At 49.6% G+C, this 26,236-nt stretch overlaps 1 protein-coding gene across 3 annotated transcripts in view; it reads right to left on the bottom strand.

Annotated features, from left to right (window-relative positions):
- MAPRE2 (microtubule associated protein RP/EB family member 2) overlaps positions 1 to 26,236 on the bottom strand; it is a 130,263-nt gene that overhangs the window by 70,244 nt on the left and 33,783 nt on the right. Inside the window, exon 1 of one of the 3 annotated variants that reach the window (XM_080686902.1) lies at positions 16,152 to 16,433. The exons of the other annotated variants lie outside the window; for them this stretch is intronic. Coding sequence (XP_080543028.1) covers positions 16,152 to 16,270 — 119 coding nt within the window. The 5' untranslated portion in view covers positions 16,271 to 16,433. Of the gene's footprint in view, positions 1 to 16,151; positions 16,434 to 26,236 lie in introns of those variants that run through there. 3 annotated transcript variants of the gene reach the window in all.

Below are 26,236 nucleotides of genomic sequence, written 5' to 3'. Positions count from 1 at the left end.
CATTACGGCTTATAAGCTTTTCTCACTACCAATGAAGACTTCGGATTGGTGTCTTGACTGTGTGTTTAGAAAAATCTATTTCTTTAAAAAAAAACCTCCTGGAATCTCCCTCTCAGAGACCGGTGCCTGCCCAAAGGTCTGCCCGCGCATTACGGTAAAATTCACTTTTAAACCCTGACAGCATTTTGAATGGAAATGGAAAGCACCAATAAAATTAAGCCCAAAAGGACGAGGAAAGCACAGGCCAGTGTTAACATTTATTCCAGTGAATTCGACTCCCAAGTGGGTAATGTACGCCCATATGCCCAGCCCGGCTGGTGCCATCCACTCTTCATTCTTCCCACAGCGACTGACACAAAACCAAAATGGCCAACGTCAAATGGTAACAGTTTGACATCCAACTTCTTCAATATTAGCTTCAGTGGACAAGGTACTGATCAGCTTCTACCTCAAAGGACACCCCAACCCCAGAGAGCATCCTGCAAATTGCGTACAAGACGGCTGCACATGAGAACAGGAAAGGGAAATTTGGGTTGTAGCTCTGGCTAAGGTTAGTCATGCTCAGCCAAACCAGTGTGGCAGTGGGGACTGCTCTCCAAACTAGGAGCACTGTTCCGTCACCAGTTCCCCAGGCCACTGGCCCCCAACGTCCTTTCCCAGCTGCGATGATTCGCGTCAGCCAGAGAGGGGAGCCGCCCTGCTTTCCTCACTTCACCCCACAGCGCAGCCCACCCTTCTTTCCCCGCCCTACTTCCCCGCTCCTCTGGTTTGGGCAACCAGATACCAGTCCTGTCTTCCCTGCATTTCCTTCTTCATCATGGAACGCATAAACTAATTATTACAATTTCGCAGCATATATATATATCAGATCTGACAAAAAAATAAGTGTAATTTTGATTCATTCACATGGACGGCTGTTGTTGTGTTGTTTTTTATTGGACAATCTAAGGGAAAAGAGGTCAGTGCCCCGGGCTAGATAGTCAGGTATTGCCTGTCTAAAAAACTCTTGCGGCACACCAGTTGTAAAGTGGTGGATTAGAACAAGAGGGTTTTTGTTTTTTTCTTAAATTAATAGGCTCACCTACCATTTATTTACTGGAACATAAGGAAGGGACTGACAGACTTTTGCATCAGAAGTACTCAACAGCCCCTGACAAAAGTCACTCACACACTCACACACACACACACACAGAGACACACACACACACAGACACACACGCACACAGACACACACGCACACAGACACACACGCACACAGACACACACACGCAGGACCTCTGTTATCCGATCTACTGCCTTGTAATAGGTCAAAAGTTAAAACATTTCTAGCATCAGTGTAATAACGTGATTCTCAAAGGGAAGTGCAAAAACTGAGCGTTCGAGTAAAGAGCAGGTAAGAGCTGAGCCATGCGCAAACGGAGTCAGGTGCACAAATAACAGGGGCAGGCGCACGGGAAGACCCTGGGGTTTGGGAAAGAGCGGAAGCACAGACGTTGCTTCGGGGAAACCTCCTTGGATTCTGCAGTTCGACGGATGAGGACTGACAGGAGCAAAGGACCATGTAACAGACACACTCTGGTACTTTAACAACTGTGGGGGCTGTGGTCTCCACTGAATGTACAATGTCTTGTTAAACTTGGGATACTTCAAGACAGAAAAAGAACCACTGACCAGTGAGCAGTCACAGATAATTAAGGGAAAGGAATTTACTTTTGAGAAGACCTTATAAACTACTTGACTAATAACTAGAGATTTACTACAGACGAAGTCTTCAGAAGGGTGAGTGGATGAAGCTGGCTCTAGAGTAGACATCTGTGTTAAAAATTACTGAGTATGTGAGCCAATGTGATAAAATTTGGTAAAGTGCCTCAGCATCCTATCCCAGTACCTTGTATCCAGGTTCCTAGAATTAATCTGACTTAGAGACTTTAAAACTTTTAAAAATTGGATTTTAATTTCGCAGTTGAGTATTAATTGTAACTTTTCTTTGGCTCCCAAACTTGAACCAAAGACTTGGCATTATACTGGTTGACCTGATGTCGCAAGACCTATTTTACTTTATTTCAAATTTAGCTATTGTTGCAATTAATATATTAAGAATAATAGAAGATACTGTAAAAAGTGACTCATTATATATAGTTTTATGTGTGTATATCTATGCTACTAAGGATTCTTATTTTAAATTAAGGACAAAATATCTCAGAATAGTCTGACGAGGCAAAGAAAGTAAGCTCAAGGTAGGATGCTAGTAAAAAATTGCTGTGTGGGTTTTCTTAAGGAAAATGTAAAAATGCTACTTCTTATTTTTTCAAAAAGTTTTTATATAAAAAACAGTACATTTCCACTATAGATAAAGGAGAAAATAAACATAAAATTAAAGACTTTTTTATGTGTGTATGAATTTTATACACACATACTTATATATAATGATGGATTTACACCCACACAGTGTTCAATAGTGTCCCCCCAGATTTCATGTCTACTGAGACCTCAGAAGGTGCTTTTATTAGGAACCAGGGTCTCCGGAGATGCGATTAGTTAAATGAGGCCACACTGGGTTAGGGCCCTCGGTCCAATGACTTATGCCCTTTGAAAGGCCAGTGGACTCACAGAGAGGCACAGGGAGATAACCTGAGATAACAGGCAGAGACAGGAGCGAGGCAGCCGTAAGCCAAGGAAGGCATGGAGCCAACAGAAGGAGAAAGAAGCGAAGAAGGGCGCCTCTCCCCGCTCCTCCCCAGCCCCTCAGAGGAGCACAGCCCTGCCAAACACTCCGTTTCGGATTCCTAGCCTCCGAAGCTGTGAGAGCACATTTCAAACCGCCTGTTTGTGATCATTTGTTACGGCCGCCCTAGGAAACCAACACAGCACACACACACTTAGCACTAAGCTTGCTTTTCTTCACATGTTGGGACTACCTTTCCTGTCTTCTTCGTGTGTAACAGATGCGCTACATTTCACCGTGTGGGTATACCATAATACACCCGATTCCAGAATTTTATGTTAACACGCTAGCTTCCAAGAACTACTAGTTTCATCATCTCTCCTCTTTTTCAGTTAATTTCAAAATAACAGAGCCATCGGTCACTTACATGCTAACAATGACCGAATCGTGCTAACCATGTCCATCACACAAAAAGATGGACATCTGCCCTAACTGGTTTGGCTCAGTGGATAGAGCGTCGGCCTGTGGACTGAAGGGTCCCAGGTTCGATTCTGGTCAAGGGCATGTACCTGGGTTGCGGGCACATCCCCAGTAGGGGGCGTGCAGGAGGCAGCTGATCGATGTTTCTCTCTCATCGATGTTTCTAACTCTCTATCCCTCTCTCTTTCTCTCTGTAAAAAGTCAATAATATATATATATATATATAAAGATGGACATCCCATGTCCTAGAATTCTCCAGGTGATTTTGGGGGGAGGTTTAGTTGTTTGCTAATTAGAGTCCTTAAAGCCAAATGGACATCACTGGTTCTGGGCCCCCTTGTTACCAGAAAAGGAAGCAAGCAATTATCTTTTTTTAGTCATGTCCTTGGCCATCATAAACCAAGGGAATCACAGGATGTCCTGTCTAACAGTATTTGGCTGCCTTTCATGGAACAACCTCAATTAAAGCAAAAACAACACTCTCAACTGATGCCTGAGTGGCTGTGACCTGCTCAGTCAGTCCCAACCGGAAGGCAGAAAGCTAGAGATTGTTACCATCGTGGAAGCAGTAACTCATCTGAAATTTGGCCCGAAGGTTTTGTGATAAAATAAATGAGAGATGAAATAAGTTACACTCACAAAACCTACTTGTAGGCCCAGGGCATTTGTGAAATCATAAGTGACCTTATATTTTATAATCTCTTTGGATTTTGAAACATACATGGCTAAGAAACTCGGCTTTTAGCTGAAAACATTCTGGAAGCCACGCATTCCCACCCTCTCAAAATCACACATTCCCTCCACGGATCCTTTCAGGTAAATGCAAGTCTTCACTGGGCTTTTGCTTCCCAGTTTCCAAATTTTACTTAAGGCAGTTTCTCCTCAGGGGATTGGAGAAGTCAGGGGTCAAGTGGCAACAACAAGACTGTCCCGTCAGATGGAATGAGGGTGGAGCAAGGAAGGGGTGGGGGATGTTTGCCTCGGAACGGAAAAAAAAATTGAGAATCTAATACTTTAATTATCAGGGCAAGTTTAGAAAGCATGGAAGTGGTTTCTTGCTGATTTTAAAAAGAAAGCATTTCTCCACATATTTCCTCAAAATTTAACAGTGGAAAATCTGATATGGCGTTAAGAGGACACTCACTACAAAGAAAAGTATATTAACATTACAGGCCCAGTGCACGAAATTCGTGCCCCAGTTGGGGGCTCCCCTCAGCCCAGCCTGCACCCTCTCCAATCAGGGATCCCTCTCACAATCTGGGACAGGTGGCTCCTAACTGCTCACCTGACTGCCTGCCTGATCGCCCCTCACTGCCCCCCTCCCCCTCCCCCCCCCCCCCCCCCGCAAGCCTGATTGCCTCTAACTGCCCACCCCCCCGCCAGCCTAGTCGCCCCTCACTGCCCCCCCCTGCCGGCCTGGTCACCCCTCACTGCCCCCCTCTGCCAGCCTGGTCGCCCCTCACTGCCCCCCCTGCCGGTCTGGTTGCCCCCACTTCCCCCTCTGAGAGCCTGGTCGCCCCTCACTGCCCCCCTCTGCCAGCCTGGTTGCCCCCACTTCCCCCTCTGAGAGCCTGGTCGCCCCTCACTGCCCCCCTCTGCCAGCCTGGTCGCCCCTCACTGCCCCCCCTGCCGGTCTGGTTGGCCCACGCAGCCTGCTGTTCAGTCATTTGGTCGTCCCTTGCTAACCCCCCTGCCTGCCTGGTCACCCCATTCGGCCTGCTGTTCAGTTGTTTGGTCGTCCCTCACTAACTCCCCTGCCGGCCTGGTCGCCCCACGCAGCCTGCTATTCGGTCATTACTGTGAGGGCATCCTGACCATTTGCATATTACCCTTTTATTAGTATAGATTATTACAGGGCTCTTCTCCACAGAATTAAAAAATGTCCCTTATCTAACAAGACCCCATAGAAAACCTAGCTTCTAAATTTAACTCTTTCATATCAAACTTTTAAAGTAGGCTTAGTGGGGGTTTTTTCCTGAGCTAAAATAATGATCCTGTTATTACTTTGCTATTTTTAGTATAATCATTTTATACATATTTGCTGAAAGCTGGACCTAATTGCTAGAAAGGGCATTGTGGACAAAGACCAGGGAGAAACAATGACCCTTCCTCCTGAGGGGTTTATATTCCAGTTAGATTAAGTCAACACTGTATTACAGTATCCAGAATATATTTTAAACAGTAAGATAAACCACCTAGTTTTTTAAAATGGGCAAGAGATTTGAATAGACACTTCCCTAGAGATACCAAAGAGGTCAATGAGCACATGAAAACATACCCAACATTATTAGCCATCAGGAAAATACGAATTAAAATCTCAGTGAGATACTGCTGTACATCCGTAAGGATGGCCACAGTGGAAGACTGACAACACCAAGTGCTGCCAAGGATGTGAAACAATCAGAATTCTCACATTCCGCTGGTGGGAATGTAAAACGGTACAACCACTTTGGACAACTATTTGGACAATTATTTAAGTATAGTTGGTATATGATATTACATATTCAACGCCATTTATATGACCCAATTATTCTACTCCTAGGTATTTACCCCAGAGAAATGAAAACATATGTTACCACAAAGACAGGTACGTGAATATTCATAGACTTTTAATTGCTAAGAACTGGAAACAAGCTAAATGTTTATCAACTGGTGAATGATAAAATATGGTATAGCCATACAATGGAATACTACTCAGCAATCCAGAGTACTGAACTGCTGGTAAACCCTCTCTGGAATCTCAAAATCATCACGCTGAGTAAAGGAAGTCAGACACGAGAGAGGACAGCCTGTACGATCCCATTAACGTAAACAGAATAGACTATGGTGACAGAACGCAGAGTAGTGGTTGCCTGGTAACGTGCACAGAGGCGACATGAACTCGCAACGGGTATCAGGAATCTTGGGGGTGACGGCTTTAAGGGTACATACACTGCCAAGACCCACTGAATCATACACTCTGAACAGATACAATTTGTTTATGTAAATGAATTCTTCATGAAGTCGGTAAGATTGGAAAAGACTACAGCGTAATGTCTGAATTTTTTTTCCACATTCAATGTGGACTTTTAGTGAACCTCTGCTCTGCGCCCAGGTGTTGCACCAGGTACTGAGGACACAAGGGTCATAGAGTAAAACAAAGACAGGGTAGAAGAGTAGGTTAAGACTACAAGCTGCAGCACTAGCTAATATTTTGAAAGCATTTAGTTCTGCCAGTCATAGCTGGTATACTCTATATTCCGTATCTCACTTAAGTCCTCATTAAGAACTCGGTGATGTGGATGCTATTACTGCATTGGCACATTAAGAGAATGAGGCCTGGAGAGGCTGGAAATGTCACCCTCGATCACACAGTTAGACAGGGATGCAGCTGGGATAGAAAGGCCTCCAGCCAGAGCCCAGCGTGGCCACTCACGGCGTCGCCTCTCCAAGAGCAAGCGGGGCCTTGGAGGACCCAACCGGTCTTGATGTGGGGCAGGAACGGAGGGGAGCTGGAGAGCCCAGGCCAACTTTTCAGTCCAGACCAAGTTCTGAACTGGAGTTGGGGTAGCAGTGACACAGCCACGCCACCGGCTGCGAGCATGCTCGCTGCTATTCATGCTGACACCTTCAAGGTGGTACGACAGTCAGAAATTCCAGGGAGAGAAAAACTGGCTTCCCAAACACCTCACCTGCCTTTCCATTTGTTGTGTGTTGCTGGCCTCACTAGGGGATTTGGAAAGACTGACAGGTCTCCATCCCTCCTGCCATCAGCTCCCTCCGCGGTGGCTGATGACTCATCTTTCTACTCCCTCCTGAGAACACGCTTGCAGGGACAGAATTACTCTGCCCCCAGGAACAGAAAGAGGGAGTGGGGTGGGGGGAGGAGTGAGGGGCTGGCACATCCACCCCAAGAAACCCTCACCCTGTGCTGGGCCCACACACGCCCAGGCTGCACCCACCCGTCACCCCCTCTTCCACTCCCTCCTTCTCCAGCAGAGACCTCGGCTCACAGCCCCGCAAGCTTTCCATTTCTCGGCTGGTTATCGGTGGTGAGCCGGTCCCTATAGCTGGGATCGTGTATCCAAAGCCCTCCTTTGGGGGACTCTTACTTGGTCAGTCTCCATGGGGACTCAGACTGGTGGGGGAGGGGCTGTCACACCAGCAGGTCACAGGGGTCATGAAGGCCAGATATTGCTCAGTGTCGTCCATGAGGTGGGAGGTTAAGCCAGGATTTGGGGAGGCCAGAGGACTGCAGCGGAGTGGCTGAAGTAGGGTGATCTCACTGTTCTAGGGCCTCACACGGTACCTGACACACAGCAGGTGCTCAAAAAATGAGAAAAGGAACATTCGAGGAGGATATGGAAAAGGAATCGTCACCGGGGGTTGCTTTGCAGTTAGTGCAGGACGCACGGAGCACACTGAGTGGGCTGGACGCATCACAGAACCGCAGGAGGCAGACCGGGTCCTCCGGCCAAAGTGAAGCGAAGATGGACCATGGACACGGCGTGTGGAACTCGGGGCAGATGGAGCGCACTGCATCTGTGATGTGCCAGGCTGTTGTAATTAGGACTGGTACCTGCATTAGCAGATTTTAAACTTTAAACATCGTCCGCGTGGCTTCAGAAAGCCCACGAATATTCTGAGATGCTTCCCAATATATTTCAGCAGGTAAAACTCCATAAAAAAACACACAGGACCCACCTGTCCAGTTCCCGGTTATCACTTTCTATCCTTACACTTCCTCCCGGTATCTCATGACTATTTACGCTCATTTTCCTCCCTTTCTACGTAAAAGTTAGCGCAGTGTGAAAGAGAGAAGCCTTTTCACGTGTCCTCCGGTGACTCTTGGCAAGGGAGAGGTAACCTTCCGGCCACACAGGCCACGCAAGGAAGCTCGGCGCTGTGCCTTCAGGCTGTGTTAAAGCGTGACGCAGAGCGCATGGTCCAGGACCCGCACATCCAGGGACAGGCTTTACTTTCATGCTCCGTTTCTGAGAGCTTGTGAAGATCACAGGCGTGATCATTCTGCCTCTGCCAGGCATTAGCACAACAATCACAAAATTACTTTATCGGGGTCAGAGGTGAACATCTCCCCGCCTCAGAGTCCTCCCTCTTCGCCCAACGGGGGGCCTGGACAACAGAGGCTTTTCAAGGAGGGGTGGCATGGAGTGCAGCAGATAGAAGGAACTTGTTTGCTAAAAGGACAGATAAAGAGTCGGCCGGGTTTTGGGCTTAGATTTCACTATAACAATAACTGTGGAATTATTTAGAGAGTGGGAATTGGAAATTGTTTATTGTTAGCAATCTGAAGACATGTTTTGGCATTCTAAAACAATAAAAAGGAAGAGGGATGGGGAGGGGGTTGGAGGAGCTCATTCTAGTAGCTTCACTTCCTCCTGATTTGCTGAGCACCAAATGCAAACCTTGCAGGGAATTCCGCTCTTAAATGAAGGGTTCTACTGTTTTCTTTCTTTTTTTTTTTTTAATATATTTTATTGATTTTTTACAGAGAAGAAGGGAGAGGGATAGAGAGTTAGAAACATCGATGAGAGAGAAACATCGATCAGCTGCCTCCTGCACACCTCCTCCTGGGGATGTGCCCGCAACCAAGGTACATGCCCCTTACCGGAATCGAACCCGGGACCCTTCAGTCCGCAGGCCGACGCTCTATCCACTGAGCCAAACCGGCTTCGGCCAGGGTTCTACTGTTTTCAATCAGAAATGAACATAAGAACGCCACCAGGAGGTGTCAAAGCCTCTGGCATTTTTGACAAATTACCTCTCAGGGTCTTGCCAAGGTAGGCTGACTCTAAAGAACAGAAAGATAAACGTCTTTAAAAGAAAACAAAAACAAGTATGACTTCCAGAAAAAGTGAACCGGGCTCACAGAAATCTAGGGGTGCCTCACAGGGAGGGCGCGCCCCAGTTTGAGCTTACACAGCAACACGCGCTGGCCGCAGGCTCCGCAGCACAAGTTTCACGGGCTCCCACCAGAGCACCCCGCATTGTTTACCGCAGGCTCTGCTCGCTCAAACCTCTTGCCCATTCCTCTCTGTCCCAAGTCCTGGCCCCGATCTGGTTTTTGGCACATTTTACCCAGCCCAAACCAAATGAGGTCCAGGAATAACAGGAAGACTGAATTCAGGATAAATCACCCAAGGACACCATCACCAACGTGACCATCCTATGTCAATACGTACTACATTTAGAAAAATAAAATAATGCTTTCAGCACAAGAGGCTGTGCTGGTGTAAGTGAGTGAGATCCCAATTAGCCTGGGGAGAGTTGACCCTGAAAATACACAAGTATTTTTTTATTTTTTTTAGTAACCTACTAAGAAATTATTTCTTGGTGACCTATGAGACTGTTCAATCTTACCTCACTAATGATTCTTTTCGTTAAAATGGACGAGCCTTTTGGGAATGCATTTAACAAAAAAACATATTCAGGAAAAAATTCTTTGATTCGCGCTATAAGGCGATAGTTGTATAATTTTAGTTTTTGCCTATGTGAACTGTAGCTTTCCATTTTGAAAGAATTCTCTCAACATAATATAAATCCCAAGGGCCAAAACAGCAAGATAAAAATCATGATTTTGAAACGAACTAAGAAACAAGGCCCATGTGTTGCCAGTGGGATGTGTGTGGAGTGTTCCGAGGAAAAGGGCTGCTGGAATGAATGCTGCTTAGGATTCTGGATGAACGTGGCATACCCAAGTGGGCATGACAGCGGCAGGTAGCTGAAAGCTAACCTCGTGTTAGCATATGACACTACGCTAACATATATGCCTATTCTAACACTTTTCATTGCGGGAAGAGGTACTTTTCACAGGAGAGGAACAAATCATTTTTTCCTTTCAAGCGAGACCGAGACCGACAAAATTCAAAAGTAAACAAACCCATACCATCCGAGTCAGGTTGGTTCATTCTACTCCAGGGCCCGCGGCTGGCAGAGAACTGGCGCCCGAGCCCCGAGCCGCGCCCCGAGCCGCTTCATCAGTCATGTCTGCACACTCCATGGGATTAAATGGCTCAGGGGGGTCCTTCCCGATGAAGGACCAGGCCCCCTGATTTGGAGTGTGGGATGCTGAGAGCAGTAAGCGTACAGACCAGCGACCCCTGAAGTTACTATGAAGTGGGCTTCTGCCAATAGCAGAGCCACTGTCTGACCCGCGTACCAGTCCTGTTATGGGGTGAAGCTGTGGTTGCTGCCACTCGGGGACAGAAGCCTGGAGCCAGGGAACATCTGTCTACCGTGTCCTGATCCCTACACTGGGTTCCAGAGAGTTCTCTCCTGGGGATTAAGGATGCTCTAGTCCGCCTGGGGCCTGCAGGGCGGGGCACTGCTGGAACTCCACTTTCCATCTAACTTTCATTTCACAGCAGGCCAGCAGTCCCAGCACACACACTCCTGTTGACATGGCGCTGGGCTTTGATGAATGAACTTCCAATGGCTTTCCCTGTCCGACTCGTGCCCACCCTGCCTGCCTAACAGTGCTCCTGCCTTACTGCCCACCACTGCCAACCTGCAGCTTGCCAGGCCGAGCAAAATCCTGATGCGAAAGCCTACACCCTTTTCACCAAAACGCCGGGCCTCCCACAGTGCCGGCTGGCCTCCTACAGTAGGAAGGAAGATACCCCTGGCCTCCGGGGTATCTTTTTCCACTTTGAGTCTCTGTGGGCTCAGGAAATGCAAACCACTTTGCCTTCAGACCACGCCAAATACTCGCAAGGTGTATCTTCACTAGAACGCAAGGTCCTTGAAGGGGCATCCAGCAGAGAGCCGGCCCGGAGCACACTCTCAAGTACTTGTCAGATTAATCCCCCAAACCAAACAGAATATGGAGATTAGGCCCCATATTTCCCGCTCCATTAATCTAAGGAATTATTCACTGCAGCTTCAAGAGGTTCCTGTAAATGCGGAAAACCACCATCTAAATTCAAGGGACCAGCTCCAGCCACTGCTCCTCTGAGATAATGCACTGGCAACAGACACAACAGGTGACAGCCGCTGGTGAGTGGTGGGCCTCTCAGAAGGCACCGCCAAGACCATCCCCTTAACAGAAGCTCTGACCAGGAACCTGAACAGAAGTGCAAATTATCGGGCACCTCAGAACTGAAGCATCAAGTAATCCTGTGATGATGATGATTATTATTTTTTTTTTACAAATACCAAGAAAAATATTAAGGACAAAAATCATTATTTGTGAAAATCTCCTAGGACAGTAGTAAACCCAGATGACACACATACATACATAACAGAGACACATGAGGCTAGATCTGTCATGTCTGCAGCCGCTATTTTGGGGAGTAGGGTCTGAAATCCACATTCTGATCAAAGTGAGCCATGTTACAACAGCTTCTATGAAATGGAACACACTTTCATGACCATCGTTTATACACATGCATGCCTTTTCTTTTTGTTTTTCTTTATACATATATATCCTATCTAATAAAGAGGGAATATGCTAATTGATCATCACTCCGTCACAAAGATGGCTGCACCCACAGCTGAGGCCAAGTTCCCATCAGGAGCCTTAATGAGCAATCAGCAGGGACCTGAGGCTACACCCTGCTCCCGGCGGGGCGGCGGGGCTTGACGGGGACCTCAAGGTGCGCTTCCTGTCCTGGTGCTGGGCTAGGGGACCTCAGCCTGCTTCCCCCTGCCCCAGCACCAGGCCGGGGGACCTCAGACCGCACCCCCTGCCCCAGCACCAGGCCGGGGGACCTGAGGCTGTGCCCCCCGCCCAGCACCGGGCCAGGGGACCTGAGGCTGCGCCCCCCTGCCTGGCGGGGCTTGACAGGGGACCTCAGGCTGTGCCCCTACCCAGCAGGGCTTGACGGGGGACCTCAGGCCACGCCCCCCACCGAGCGGGTCTTGACAGGGGATCTCAGGCCATGTCCCCCACCTGGTGGGGCTTGACGGGGGACCTCAAGGCACGCTCCCTGTCCTGGCACCGGGCCAGGAAACCTGAAGCTATGCCCCCCTGCCTGGCAGGGCTTGACAAGGGTGGGGCTGGCCAGGTCTGGATCTAGCCCAATGCATCTAGACAAGGGGGCGGGGGGGCGGCAGCCAGGTCTGGGTCTCACACGATTTTGAGGCGCATGTGGGTGGGCGGGGACTTCACTCTGGGTCCTGTGGTGTGCCCCAGACTCTGACAGGAGGAAGGTTTTCATATACTAATTTTACTAATTTTCTTTCATCTCTGACACTTCTATTATAGAGAAAGGGCAAATAGTAATATTAAAATATTTCCTCTAATTAATTCCCTTTTAATGTGCACGGATTTCATGTACCGGGCCACTAGTAAGTGTGTGTGTGTGTGTGTGTGTGTGTGTGTGTGTGTGTGTGTATATAGAGAGAGAGAGACATATTTTTTTATTGATTTCAGAGAGGAAGGGAGAGGAAGAAAAAGAAACATCAATGATGAGAGAAAATCATTGACTGCCTGCCTCCTGCAGGCCCCCTTCTGGAGATCGAGCCCGCAACCCAAGCAGGTGCCCTAGACCGGAATCAAACCCGGGACCCTCCGGTCCACAGGCCGACGCTCTATCCACTGAGCCACTCCAGCCAGGGCCTCTTTTTGTTTTTCTTAACAAGAGTTCATTTTTCAAAGTTGGCGCAGTTGGATGTCAAAACCTTAAGTTTTCATTTTGCTTTTTTTTTTTTTACAGTCCATTTCTTGGGGCCAAGCAAAGCTTTTAAAAGTATTCAGAAACATACGCTACTGCAGCAGCGTGGCCCAACACCCACGTGGACATAGTCCTCTGGACTTACACATTCGTGCTCACAAGCCTGCAGCGTGCGGACAGGGCCGGCGGGCAGGCGCCAGTTCCTCAGTCCCCTGCAGGGAGCCCTCCCCAGGGAGCGCCCGAGAGGCTCCCTCACCCGTGAATGCAAGTGTCACCTCACACGGCCCACACGGCCCACACATCTTCAGCGGCTCTTCACATCTATGGCTTTCTGGCGCTTGTACATGCCATGAGGAGGCCGGCCGAGGAGGCCATCACATGGTGTGGACACGTCCGCAGGGCTCCGCTGAGCCATGTCTGCCCTCGCTCTTTCCACTGACATGACTAAGGGAGGGTAGCTTTCTAAAGGACGCTTGTTCTTCTACCAAAGGGTGCGCAGGTTTCCATGATGATTTACCGCCCACGCCAGTCCCGGCTGGGAAAATGGGCTCTGTTTACACGGAGAGAGACCGGGGCTAAGATAGCTGGGTCATGAACCACAGGTGACCCTTATTTATAAACAATCCGGTGCACATGTGATGGCAGTAACGTCTCCCGCGGGAGCCTGGGGAGCTGCCCCCTCTCCGCTGTGCTACCTGCCAGGTGAGGGGCGTTCGGCCTGGAGCCCCTGAAAGAGCCCCTCTTTCAAGAATCACAGCCTCCTCCTTATATTTACATAGCTCTTTCTGGTTCTAAACGTTTTGAAGTTAACCTCACGAAAGCTTTGTAAGAATGCAGTGAGATGCTTACAGGCAATGAGCACACGCAGGCATCTTTACAAAGAGAAGGGGCTTGCTGGGCGCCTCCCTGGAAGTCAGCAGAGGGGCCAGAAAGAGAATGCGGCCATCCCAGGGCTCCCCCGGGACCCCCTCTCCAGCACCTCTCATTGGTGGGGGGGACACTGAACCCTCAGCCAACGCAACACGTGTTTGGTTACACCTCTACTCTGGCTTTCAAACTGCCTTCCACGTTTCTCAGCAATTAAAGGGCAGTGTTATTGCAGCCCCAGGATGCCAAAATCACCACGGAGCAGTTCCCGAGTAGAAAAATGCACCCCAGCTTTCCTTCCCCTGTGCTCCTGCAGGGAAATAGGCCGTCGGGAGGAGACACCGGCCATCCCCCTCCACCCCCCTCGGGAGAAACGTGCAGTTCTGGAGGCTTCCTCTTCACGTGACCCGTGGCATCTCTCGCCGTCGGTGCGCCTCAGTCCACGTGCAGCTCTGGAGACTTCCTCTTCACGTGGCCCATGGCATCTCTCGCCGTCGGGCCCAATACCCCTACCCTAGAACACACGGACGCCGTGATGCGCACGGTGGCTTAAGAATTCGTTCAGGCAGATCGTTATTCCAATTCAGTTTTGTTTTTCACATAATTTCAGGGACCATTCTAGGCTCAGGAAGCAAACTGGGAATAATTTGGGAGATGGAAATAACGTGGACGGAATGAAAAAGGTCCATAAACTTTTATTTTAAAGCCATAATTTATCACCAAAATTCGCATGTCACCTTTCCACCGAGTGATTTTCCACGGCACTGCCATTTCAAGTTCGCGCATATGACTAATAAGACCCAACGAGGCCGCACCCTTCGGCCCACGTGGTAAGATTCGCACTCGTCTAAAAAGCAACTATCTACACGGCAGAGAGGAAATCATTTGAGGAGCCAGGGTTTCAAGTGCAGTACCTACAAGAACAGCTTCAATGAGTGAGGTTTCAAAGTAACCCAGGGTTTTTTTTTTAAAAAATTTTTTTTATTCTATTTTAGGCCTTGGAACGTCCACAGAAAAAGGCGGAGGCGGTAGGGACAGAGGGACCCAACGTTCCCATCATGAGCTTGGGCCTCCAAAAGGAGAAGGCCAGCAGTTGTGGGCCGGCTGCGGTTCCCGTGTGAAGGGCATGACCAGCCCTTGGAGTCTGAAAGGAGGCCGTGTCAGCGCGTTGGCTGGAACCGTCAGGCGTGAGATTTTGGTGACTTCCTGGGCACAGCCAAAATGATCTCCAAGTATTTCTGGAACTACCAGAGGCGAAAGGGCAAAGAGTCAGCAAACGGCGTTCCTTTGGTCACAGGAAGTGGGGTACTTGGGGTCCCATTATATCAACATTCATGCATCCAGAATATTCTGCCCATAATACTATCTGGATGTTTAGACGAAGGCATAAACAAAAAAAAGAAGAAAAAAAAAGAGCCCTTTCCTGTTGCCCGCTAGCTGAGAGGATGCACTTCGGGGGTATGTGTGCCCTGCTTTGAAGCAGTAGCACTGTTCGTGGGTATCAAGGCAGCATTTAAAAATAACCGCCCCAGTACAAAAGAACTTCGGAGGAGACAGGAGCGACGCTATCAGTCTCCCTTCCAGCCTGGCCTCGAACGCACCGCACTCGGGCTGCATGCTCCATGACATTGTTATCCTTATCAAACAATGCAAACAATTTTAATGAGCTTATCTGCTAGAACATATTGCCAGATATGCTAATGTCAGAACGATGCCAACCGCACCGGCCCACTCATTAATCAAAGGGCTTAACGATACAACGACCAAGATCAGCCCCATCCTCAAATCAGACCTCAGCAAAATACCAGGAATTATCTTCCCACCGTCAACAGAAAGGGTGGGCTCCCCCACCCAGGCGGAGGCCATCAACTCCCAAGAAAAGGCACCACGGCGCCCGGGTCCCTTGCAGTCCAGTCTCTTTCTAATAAACCTTGGGTTCTAGGAAGACAATTTTGGTGAATGTCTGACACCGTGACCTCTGCTGTCAATCCTCGCACCAATCAGCGAGCAGAATCCTTACAAAGCTCCATCAATCTGGCGGTTTCACATCACAGGCTGCAGCTCAATTCTAGAGGATTCCATCTTTCCTGCACACACACACACACACACACACCAAGGCGAGCGCCAGCGTCCTCCTCGCCACCCTCCCGTCCTCTGCCTCCAGGCACAGCCCACCTAATGGTTCCTTCAAAAGCTGAAAGGGAAGGAGGAAAGGAAGGGCCACAGCCTGTCTCCCTCCGCAGAGGGGGGAAAACTGCTTGCATTCGGGTCCCTGGGGAAGGAAGGCGCTGGAGGGAGACCCCTTGCAGGCGGCAAACCTTATTCACAAAATGCTTTCCAGCTGCGACCGGGAAGCCTCCATGCATCCCCCACATGACACATGGACACGGACAGCGGGGATCACCACCGCCGTTACACACGCAGCCCGCAGCCGGCCGGTCGGGCAGTGTCCGCTCCATTACATAACGGGCGGTTTCCGCGCCGAGGTCCCCGCCGCGCCCGCGCCCGCGCCGGCCACACAGTACCTGTAGGAACGCTCCCCGCGCACCGTGTGCTTCCGGAAAGGAATGATGGTCCCGTTATCCTGGATGATGTCGTTGTTGTTCTCGCCATTGGGGGACAGGGTCTGGGTCGGACCAGGCATTGGCGCAGTCCCGAGGAAGGGATCAAACCGCTGGGGGCTGGCTGGTGAGGAGGTGGCCGCTCTTCCCGCTCCCGCTCCGCAGACCTCGCCGCCGCCGCCGCCCGCTCGCTCGCTCGCAGCTCCCTGCTCGCAGCTCCGGCTCCCGCCCCGCCCCGCCCTCCTGCGCCCCGCCCTCCCGGTGCTGACGTCAGAGCGCCGGCAGCAGCACCAGGTCACGTGGGCCGGCCCGTCACCATAGCAACTCGCTAACTCATCACCTTGCTGGGCCGCGGCGAGACCACGCCGGCGGCGGCTCCGGGCGGGCACCGGGCGGGCCTACATCTGGCGCGTAAAGCCCGGGCCACCGCCAGCCCCCCTCGCAGACGCGCCCGGTCTCAAACCCGGCTCTTCCTCTAACCATTTCCTTTCCGACCCGCGCTCCCTCTGCAGCTGTGTACACAAAAGAGCGGCGCAGGAGAGGGGTGGGGGCCGTTAACTCCTTCCACACCGAGAGCCTGTGCCGGGAACAGGGAACTCGGCCTGGTTTCAGGAACACAAGACCCCTGGCGGCCTGCTTCCAGGAAAGGTATGGCCCTAAGGGTGTGGAATGCCCAGCCTCCTCCCCCCCAACTGCAAGCCCCAAGCCTGCAAACCGAAGGGGGAGCCGTGTTTCCTTCTAACCCATGCAGTCTGACTTCCATAATGTGAAGCGTCCAGTCTGCAAACTAAGAGACGTTGTGCACAAAAGCATCCCCAAAAGAGGGCTTGTGCAAAAGATAGCCACCATTTTAGAACATCCTAGTTATCCAAGACGCCCTCCTTCAGCTTCTTACACTGCCTTATGCCACAGGAAATGAACTCCTTGGCATGTCTTTCATTTCCACGGGAATTCAGTGAACACCCAATTTAGTGTCTGGAAGCGCTCAGCATTGAAGCTACCCTATATCACTGTAATGCAGTTTTCAAACACACTGGCTTTGAGACAGGTACTATTCTGATATCCCTCTTTTAAAGACGAGTAGACTAGTGAGATTGAGTAACCTGCTCAAGGTCAGCAGCTAGAAAGTAATGAACTGGGACTTCAAAATGACATGCTTTTTATCAATGTGATTGCACAGTAGCGATCTGTATTTAATGTGAGCTCATAAATACCGTAGATCAAGGAAAGAATCAAGACCTTTATGTACACTCTCAACATGACCACTGTGAGATTTGCTATTACGGTGCCAAGTCTATGGATTAGGTTATAAACTCTGGCCAGACCCCAAGTGTGTCCAGTGCTCTCCTCCTCCGGGGAGGAGAAGAGAGTTTGAAGGACTCTCCGTTTATCTAAAGTGGTCTCTGACCTTGTGTGGGGTGGGAAAGGGGGAAGAATTGGTGTGTAAAAGGCAGCATAAATATACACTGAGTGGCCAGATTATGATGAGCTCTGAACGCATAATAATCTGGCCACTCGTGTGTGTGTGTGTGTGTGTGTGTGTGTGTGTGTGTACATATATATATATATATATATATATATATATATATATATATATATACACATATATATACATATATATATATATATATGTATATATTAGAGGCCCAGTGCATGAATTCGTGCATGGGTGGGGTCCGGCCAGCCTGGCCAGGGGGAGGGGACATGGGCGGTTGGCCAGCCGGCCTGCCTGCTGGTCGAACTCCTGGTCGAGGGGACAATTTGCATATTAGCCTTTTATTATATAGGATATACACTGAGTGGCCAGATGGTTATGCGTTCAGAGATCACAATAATCCGGCCACTCAGTGTATGTAGCAGAAAGCACTAGCATACCAGGCTACCTGGCTACATCACTGCATGGATCAGCAGCTTCATCATTGGTGACACAGATGTTAAAAACCAGTAAAAACTTGGTCATTCCTGACGATTCTCCAGCGTATCTCCCTGTAATAAGTTATTTCTGGCACCAAGCTCTAGAATTAGAATCAAAAGGCTTACAACCCAGATGGCAATGGTATTCTCACACAACGGGGCACCCCCTCTCCATTGTATATTCTCCTTTTGGGCTACATTTTAATAATTGTATCTTACGCTTCTCCAGTGAATTCACAGTTATACAGGTTGATGTCTTCACATCTTAGCTTACATGAGGATTTTTTCTCATATAATAAAGATCCAATTCTGACCTAAGACTTACAAGGCACACAGTTAAAGAGATACACACCAAGAGCCTCACGTTGCACAATGAGCTATAAGGGGCTTGAGAGTGTAGTCACTGCCACAGAGATCCGCTTCCTCTTACTATTTTTGTTATTGTCCATTTCCCTCCTAACTTGTTCTTTTTTCTCAAAGGCTTCCCTTTTCTTTGGGGACAGTCTGAAGCTGAAAGACACCGTGTGCAAATGAAGTATTGAACGTTTTCAGAGCACACCCTCTCTTTCTGTGTTCTCTGTTACAGCTTATGTTTCCATGATCCCGTATTTAAGTAATAGGTTAGGCATCACTGATGGTATCGTAGGGACTAAATGTGTCGGAATGTGAATGAATGCATGGCTCATTGATTACACCCACTAATTTTGTGGAGTGAATACCCCCACTGTTTCCAGGCTGCTTGTGAAGGAGAAGACCACGGCCGAGAATCTGAGTTGATGGACTAGGAGGGGAAGGAGGTGTCCACGGCCCGTGCACATCTTCCTCTGGAGCTGCTCTGAGCCACATCGCTCTAAGGCAGTGGTGGGCAAACTCATGAGTCAACAGAGCCAAATATCAACAGTACAACAATTGAAATTTCTTTTGCGAGCCAAATCTTTTAAACTTAAACTTCTTCTAACGCCACTTCTTCAAAACAGACTCGCCCAGGCCGTGGTATTTTGTGGAAGAGCCACACTCAAGGGGCCAAAGAGCCGCATGTGGCTCGCGAGCCGCAGTTTGCCGACCACGGCTCTCAGGGACCCAGAGAGCTCCAGAGGCCTGTGGTCAGCCTCCAAGATGCAGGGCTAACAGAAGTGATCATCTGAAAATATCAGACAGATGTGTTTTCCTTTCTCGTCTCAAAAATTAGGCGACCTGGCAGCCATTCCCCAGTTCAGCTCTAGGGAGAAGGGGAGGGCAAATTCCACGTTGGGAGGGAGGATGCTGGGATATAGGGAGGTGCAGGAGAGGCAGGGGCAGGAAGGGAAGCATCCACCCTTTCCAACCCCAACTGAGCGTAGAAAGAAGGGGATGAAAGTAGGAGAAAGCGGGATCTCCCACTGTCAAGTCCCTGAAGGGAGACTTCCAGAGGGAGTGGCTTTGTTCTCAGCCCAAGAGACTTTCTTTTGTCTCGTTTCCCATCTGAGACTCCAGGAAAAGACCTCCTTAAAGTGCATCTCCCTAGCACCCACCCCCCCCCAAACAGGGGCAGCCCCAGGACAGTAAAGACTGAAATCAGTGGCTTGGTAGGTGAGGCAGAGAAGCTAGGGAGAGGGAAGGGGGTGGGGAGGGTGAAAGATGAAATATTCACCCAAGAGATGGAGCTAGCTACCCAAAGATAGTGTCAACTGGCAGAGGTGCCAAAACTGAACTGGCAACTTCAAACCCGTTCTGTTACCCCACCCTCGGCAGGGCGAGCGGAGTCACACAGGTTAGCGTAACAGGGGTCCTCAAACTACGGCCTGCGGGCCACATGCGGCCCACTGAGGACATTTATCCGGCCCGCCGGGTGCCGCTGCCTGTCCTGCTTAGCAGCCAACTCGTCCCGGGCCTGCAGTGCGCATAGGAATTTGTTCATAGTTTTTTTTTTTTAAAACTATAGTCCAGCCCTCCAACGGTCTGAGGGACAGTGAACTGGCTTCCTGTTTAAAAAGTTTGAGGACCCCTGAGAGAAGAAAAGAACGAAGCTAAAATGCCTGTGTCCCTGACTGCGTTCAGGTGGTGCCTTGTGCGCACAGGTGCAGCCATAATAAAGCGCATGCAGACCCCAAGTGCAACCCCCCACTGCCGTGGAGAAAGGGCTCCCCTCATCAAGCGTCATGAGCAACGTTGGGGCTCTGGAGGCAGGCGGACCTGGGTCCCCAACCTGACTGCAGCAAGTTAGTTTGCATCTAAGGTGTAGATTCCTCATCTAGAAAGTCTGTGTAATAATGCTGGTTGCCGAGGGTTGCTGTGAAGATTAAATTCCATCATGTATGTCACCAGCTAACACAGCGCCTGGCAGATGGCCAGTGCTCTTCGGCAGTCTGTGCTGTTTTCAGCAGTACGTTAGGTTTACCCTAAAATGTCCATTCGCTCAATTGACACCTCTGCCTGGATTTCGTGTGTACTGGAAGCTGGCAAACAAGCAGTCCAGTCCCAGGCCCCATCCTTGAGGAACTCGTTGTCTGTCCAGATAAAATATTGGCCATCACGACACCATATAATGCTGCAATAATGGTGCCACAGAGGGTGCTATGGGGCCGTGGGAGATGAGCACCTCATTCAGAATGGAAATTGGCAAGAAGGTCTGGCAAAGTTACCCCACGGAGCTATCCCCTGAGCCTCAGGTGAATAGTAACGGTAACTCCTTTGTTCACTTCCTCTGTGCCAGACAGGTTGTGAGATTCCTCAGGGCAGGGACTTCAACTGATGTGTTCGCTGCTCTATCTGCAGCTCCTAGCAGGCCACGAGTGAATACGTAATTCATTCATCTGTTCAACAAATACCTGATTTGATTCGCAAAACAACCCTCATGATAAAATTGAGGCTCTAAAAGGAGAAGCAACTTGTTGAGGTTGGATGGGTTTCTCAGCCCCAAAGCTCACGCGCTTACCATTAGGCAGCACTGTCATCTAAGGGAAGCCGGTAGTGGGGAGGGAAGACCAAGGGCCCCTCAGGCAGATGCACTGGGGCCCAGAGGGAGGGCGGTGTGATGTCTTTGAGACACAGTAAGTTGTTTCGTGTGGACTCAGACTCGAGGACACAGTGGCAGGAGATAGGACAAGGGCCAGGCGCACAAAGGTGCGGTGGCCAAGCGGAGGCGTTGAGCTTAATTCTGAAGGTATTTGGGAACCATGAAGTGCCTTAGGGAGGGAAATTGATGGTGAAATTCGCATCAAGAATGTCTGATGCTGGCCCATAAGATTAAAATGGGACAGGTGATGGAGGCCTAAACTAAGACAGAGGCCAAGAGGTTAAAAAAGAAAGCACAGTCTGGCTGGTGTTGCTCAGCGGTTGAGCATCAACCCATGAACTAAGAGATCCCAGGTTCGATTCCCGGCCAGGGCACGTGCCCGGGGTTTGGGGCTTGATCTCCAGGAGGGGCGTGCAGGAGGCAGCTCATCTCACTGTTTCTATCTCTCTCCCTTCCTCTCTTTCTAAAATCAATAAAGAAAAAAAAGAAAGAAAGAAAGAAAGAAAGAAAGAAAGAAAGAAAGAAAGAAAGAAAGAAAGAAAGAAAGAAAGCACAGTTTTGAGATTGTCGGAGGGTGTAATTTTCAGGGTTTTCTGACTGACTGGATGTGGGCACAGATGTTGAATGAGGGTGCCTAGTGAAGGAGAAAGAGACATTGCAAATGAATCCTCGGATTATGGCTTGGGTGAGCAGTGGACAGTGGTATCACGCTTGGAAATACAGGCCGAACTGCCCTTGAAGGAAGTTTCTCCTACTATGTCTTGGGCATAGAGAAGTACCTACAGGACATCCTAGCGGTGACAATGCGTGGTCACTGGGCTTCACACATAGTGGGGGTTCCTCGGGTACCTGTTGACTAAGGGAATATGCGGGCCTTTGAACTTCCGAGATATGTTTGACTTGGAGATTTGGAGAAAGTGATCTCACAGGTGATAACTGAAGCTGTGGGTGTTGACACCTCACGCAGGAGGAAAGAGAAGCCTGGGATGGAACTCTTTAAAAGCTAAGCCATTAAGAAAAATTTGCACGGTGGGGCCCATCACCACGGGGAGTGGTCTCCCTGGGCCCCAGGGAGAAGCAGAGCGGAGGAAGTCTCTGGCCCAAAGTCACAGGAAGTTTGAATCAGATAAGGCTGAGAAGGGTTCACCACGTTTGATAAGGTGCTTTCAAAGGTATGCTTAAGAAGTTGGACTCCAGACCTGAAGGAAATACAGAAATCCTCGGCACGTAGGGAAAGCTGCAATACTTTGCCAAGTTACTAGTATTCTGACCTAGCAAAGATATGCAAGGAAGGAAGAGAGATTAAATCCAGCGTCATGTATATAGTATCAGCGACTAACTAGAATCAACAAGTGCCTGCATTAAAAAGCTCCTAGTGAGGGGGGGTGAGGGCATGTGCCAGGGTAGGGGAGACTGGGGGAAGGTCAATTGGAAAAAAAAAAGAGACATATGAACTACTATTTGTAATCGTTTAAACAAACAAACAAACAAACAAAAAAGCTAGTGATACCAGAGGGGTCAATGTGTTCCTCAATGGGCCCCAGTTAGGCCCCAGATGAACTGATCCCACCCCTGCACCCCCATTCTAGTGGGGTCAAGATTCCCTCCACCCTCACAAAAAGACAAACAAATATTTAAAGCTCCTGTTTGGAGAGCAGGGTGACTAAGGTGGACCCAGAGGACCCAGAGGACCCAGAGCCATGGGACCAGCACGCACCAAAGGAAGCCAGCAGCACCCCCAGAGCGAAGATCCGATCGAGATGGAAGCAGGAGGCAGCCCAGGCTTTCATCCCCAGAGTTCGCAGGTTGTGGCACAACCCTATTTCCCTGGCCAGCAAGCACCGATAATTGCGTCTTGGCAGAAACCATCGTCCCTCTCCTGCACAGAGAGGTGCATCTAGAACAGGCGTTGTGCACTGCCCTGGATTGGAAAACTCCAACAGAATAGCAGGGAACATAGGACATCATCAGCCAGGCCCGACGTTAATCCTGATCCCCTCCCAGAAGCACCTGCTCATCACGGAGGCCTTTCCAGGTGAAAATGTGTCCTCTGGAGGTGACAAACACTACAGCCAAAGGCATTCGCACCTGCCACACCACCTCTGAGGGGGGCTTCCTTAGACCAGTGGTCGGCAAATGCATTAGTCAACAGAGCATGTGGCTCGCGAGCCGCGGTTTGCCGTTCTGTTGACTAATGCGTTTGCCGACCGCTGCCTTAGACTATCACCTCCGACCGCTGCCTTAGACTATCACCTCCGAATGCAGACACGGATTCCACGTAGCTGGCCCCATTGCTGTCCTGGGGAAAGTCATTTGCGTCCTAGGCTATTTCCCAGCAGGGAATGGCAGGAGCTGCTTATCAATGACTCACAATACGCTTCACACCCCAAATGACAGCAGGGAATAAATGCGTGATTGGTCAGCCAGGGGCGCTGGCCCCGGAATCACATTGGTGGCAGAGAAACGTATTTGAGAGGGGTCCTTGCTCACTACCTTTGCCCCAAGGCATGGAAGACTTTAGCAGGCCTTTCTGCTGATCTGGTGAGAATTGTCTGATATGTATACGGCTCCTGGCTTGTAGTAACAGCATTTTATTTCCGAAACATTGGTGAGTTTTCTCGCTGATGGAGAAACGCTCTGCAAAGCCAGCCCACACAGGTGCACTCCTCCAGGGGTGATGGTTGCGGACAGTTTCTCAGCCACAGTTGTGGGCAGCATCCTGCCAGCCCCCTCCCTGCGTGCTGGTCAAACAAGCCAGGTCTCCGTGACGTCAAAACACGGAACACGCCACCGCGTCAGCTTTCTCTGTGCTGGAACGTCTCTTCTCCTTTGCCTTTTCTTGGACTTTCTCGAGCGTGGACATGGTTTTGTGGAAGGACTCAGAGAACATGATGGGGAATGCAGCTTGAAAACACGCACGGAGCACTGCGATTTCAGCCACATCTGTGCCACATGAGGGTTCTCGCCATTAAATAAAAACGTGCCTGTGAACCATGCCATCCGGTTAAATCTAAGAGCTTTAAATATGTTTCCCAGAAAAATACAACGTGATAAATGTGGTAACTGAAGAATGTATTAGGTATCGCAGGATTCGGAAAAGAAAGTAACCTTGTTGGGGAAATAGACACAGCTTCACCAAGGCGGTGAGGTTTATTTGTACTAGGGCTCAATCATTCATTCCACACACATTTATTGAGCACCTACTATGTGCTAGGAATACTTCTAGGCACTGAAACTACAGAAATTAACAAAATACAGTTTCCTGTCCTCATGGAACTTACACTTGAGTGTATGAGTGTGTGTGTGTGTGTGTGTGTGTGTGTATGTGTGTGTGTGTGTGTGAGGTGGGGCAGGGGTAGTCTTAGGGAATGGGGTCAGAAAGATGTCAGAGGGACCAGAATGTGTAGGGCTTTGAACAGCCACTATAAAGACTCTCGCTTAACACCAACGAGAAACCATTCGTCACCGTGTTAGCAGTGTCTGTTGGCACAGACGTGGAATTCTAGTAATAATGACAATAATAGCAACCACGACACCTAATGTCTACCGAGCACTTTTTTAATGGGCCAAAACTATGCTGTAATGGAGTAGGCACTCCAGTCCTCACAGACACGTAGGAAGGAGGGACGATTTTAAACCCCGATTTGCCAGAGGAAGTAACTAGTGAAATAACTTTGCCTGATCACTAGCCAGGAAGTGGCGAGCTGGGCACCCACAGGCCGGCCAGGGGTCAGAGCCGGCTTTCTAACCCACTAGCAGCCTGCCTGCCACCAGGGTCTGATCAGACCTGGGAGGAGGAACTCAGGGAGGAGAGAGCAAGAACACCAGAGGCAAGAGTGTGACTGCTGCCCGCGGCTTGGCGGGGAGCACAGAGGTGCAACCAGGAGAAGGTTGTGGGCAGAGCATGAGGAGGGGATGGGCCTGTCCGGGAGCAGTGTTCCTGGAGAGATTAGAAGGATCGGAGTTGTAAATTACGGTTAAGGAAAAGGAAGGGGAGGGAGGAAGAGATACCAGGATTCGGCGTTAGCAGTGTATGTTACCAACAGAGAAAAATAATCGTCTTACCCTTATTTATAGGGATTAACTCTTTTCTTTTTCTGCGCAAGCCTCCACTATCACTGTCCACGTCTTTGCTATCTTCCAGAGGGGGAGGAGACCACAGGCTCTTATTTTGGTATTTGTTTTCAAAGCTAAAACCTGCTTTCATTTTCACTCTGCCAGGACTGCTGTCAGTCAACCATCCGGCCACAGGCATGCCTCGTTGAATGCTCTCACTGAAACGTGTCCACGCCCAGGTTCACGAGATGCCTGTACTTCATCCCACCTTATTTCCATGTTCACATGAACCACCTCCTATTGAGCTGACAGGTAGGACAACTGAAAAAGGACAAAAGGCATCATGGGCTCAGTTGGGGGGCAAGGGAATGAAGAGACTCCAGGTCCCGTTAGCCGATCATCTTCCAGAAGGCTCAGAAGCTTGTAAGCAATGATTTCTTTAGGGCTCTCAAAAGTCAGCTACCCATTGGCCTTCCTTCCTTTTTCTTTCTTTCTTCTTCTTCTTTTTTAATATATTTTATTGATTTTTTACAGAGAGGAAGGAAGAGGGATAGAGAGTTAGAAACATCGATGAGAGAGAAACATCGATCAGCTGCCTCTTGCACACCTCCTACTGGGGATGCGCCCGCAACCAAGTTACGTGCCCTTGACTGGAATCGAACCCGGGACCCTTCAGTCCGCAGGCTGACTCTCTATCCACTGAGCCAAACCGGTTTCGGCTCTCTTTTTCTTTCAATAAAACTTCAACACAAATTTGAATTTCGGATTATTTTCTCGTGTTGCCAATACCACTTTTCTTTTGATCCCCCTTCCTCATCACTGGAAAGCGGAGACACTGCCCCTAGACTAAGGGTTGTTCAAAGCCAGTGGCCAGCTGGGTCTGCCCGGCGGCTGTGGTGTGCAGACCGGTCACAGACTCAGGCTGGGGCCTGCTGGCTTTATTTCTGACTTTGATACTCAGAAGTCCTAACGGAGTGAAGATGCTCCTGAATTTATAAATCCACAGCCAGCGGGGGAGGGCGGGGACAGCAGTTCTAACAGGCACCGGGGCCGCCAGCGTCTCAGAGCCACTCAGAAGCCAGGC

This window comes from Plecotus auritus, assembly GCF_963455305.1.
Source record: "Plecotus auritus genome assembly, chromosome: 8".
Classification (NCBI taxonomy): Eukaryota; Metazoa; Chordata; class Mammalia; order Chiroptera; family Vespertilionidae; genus Plecotus; species Plecotus auritus.
This window is presented reverse-complemented; position numbering and strand designations above follow the sequence as displayed.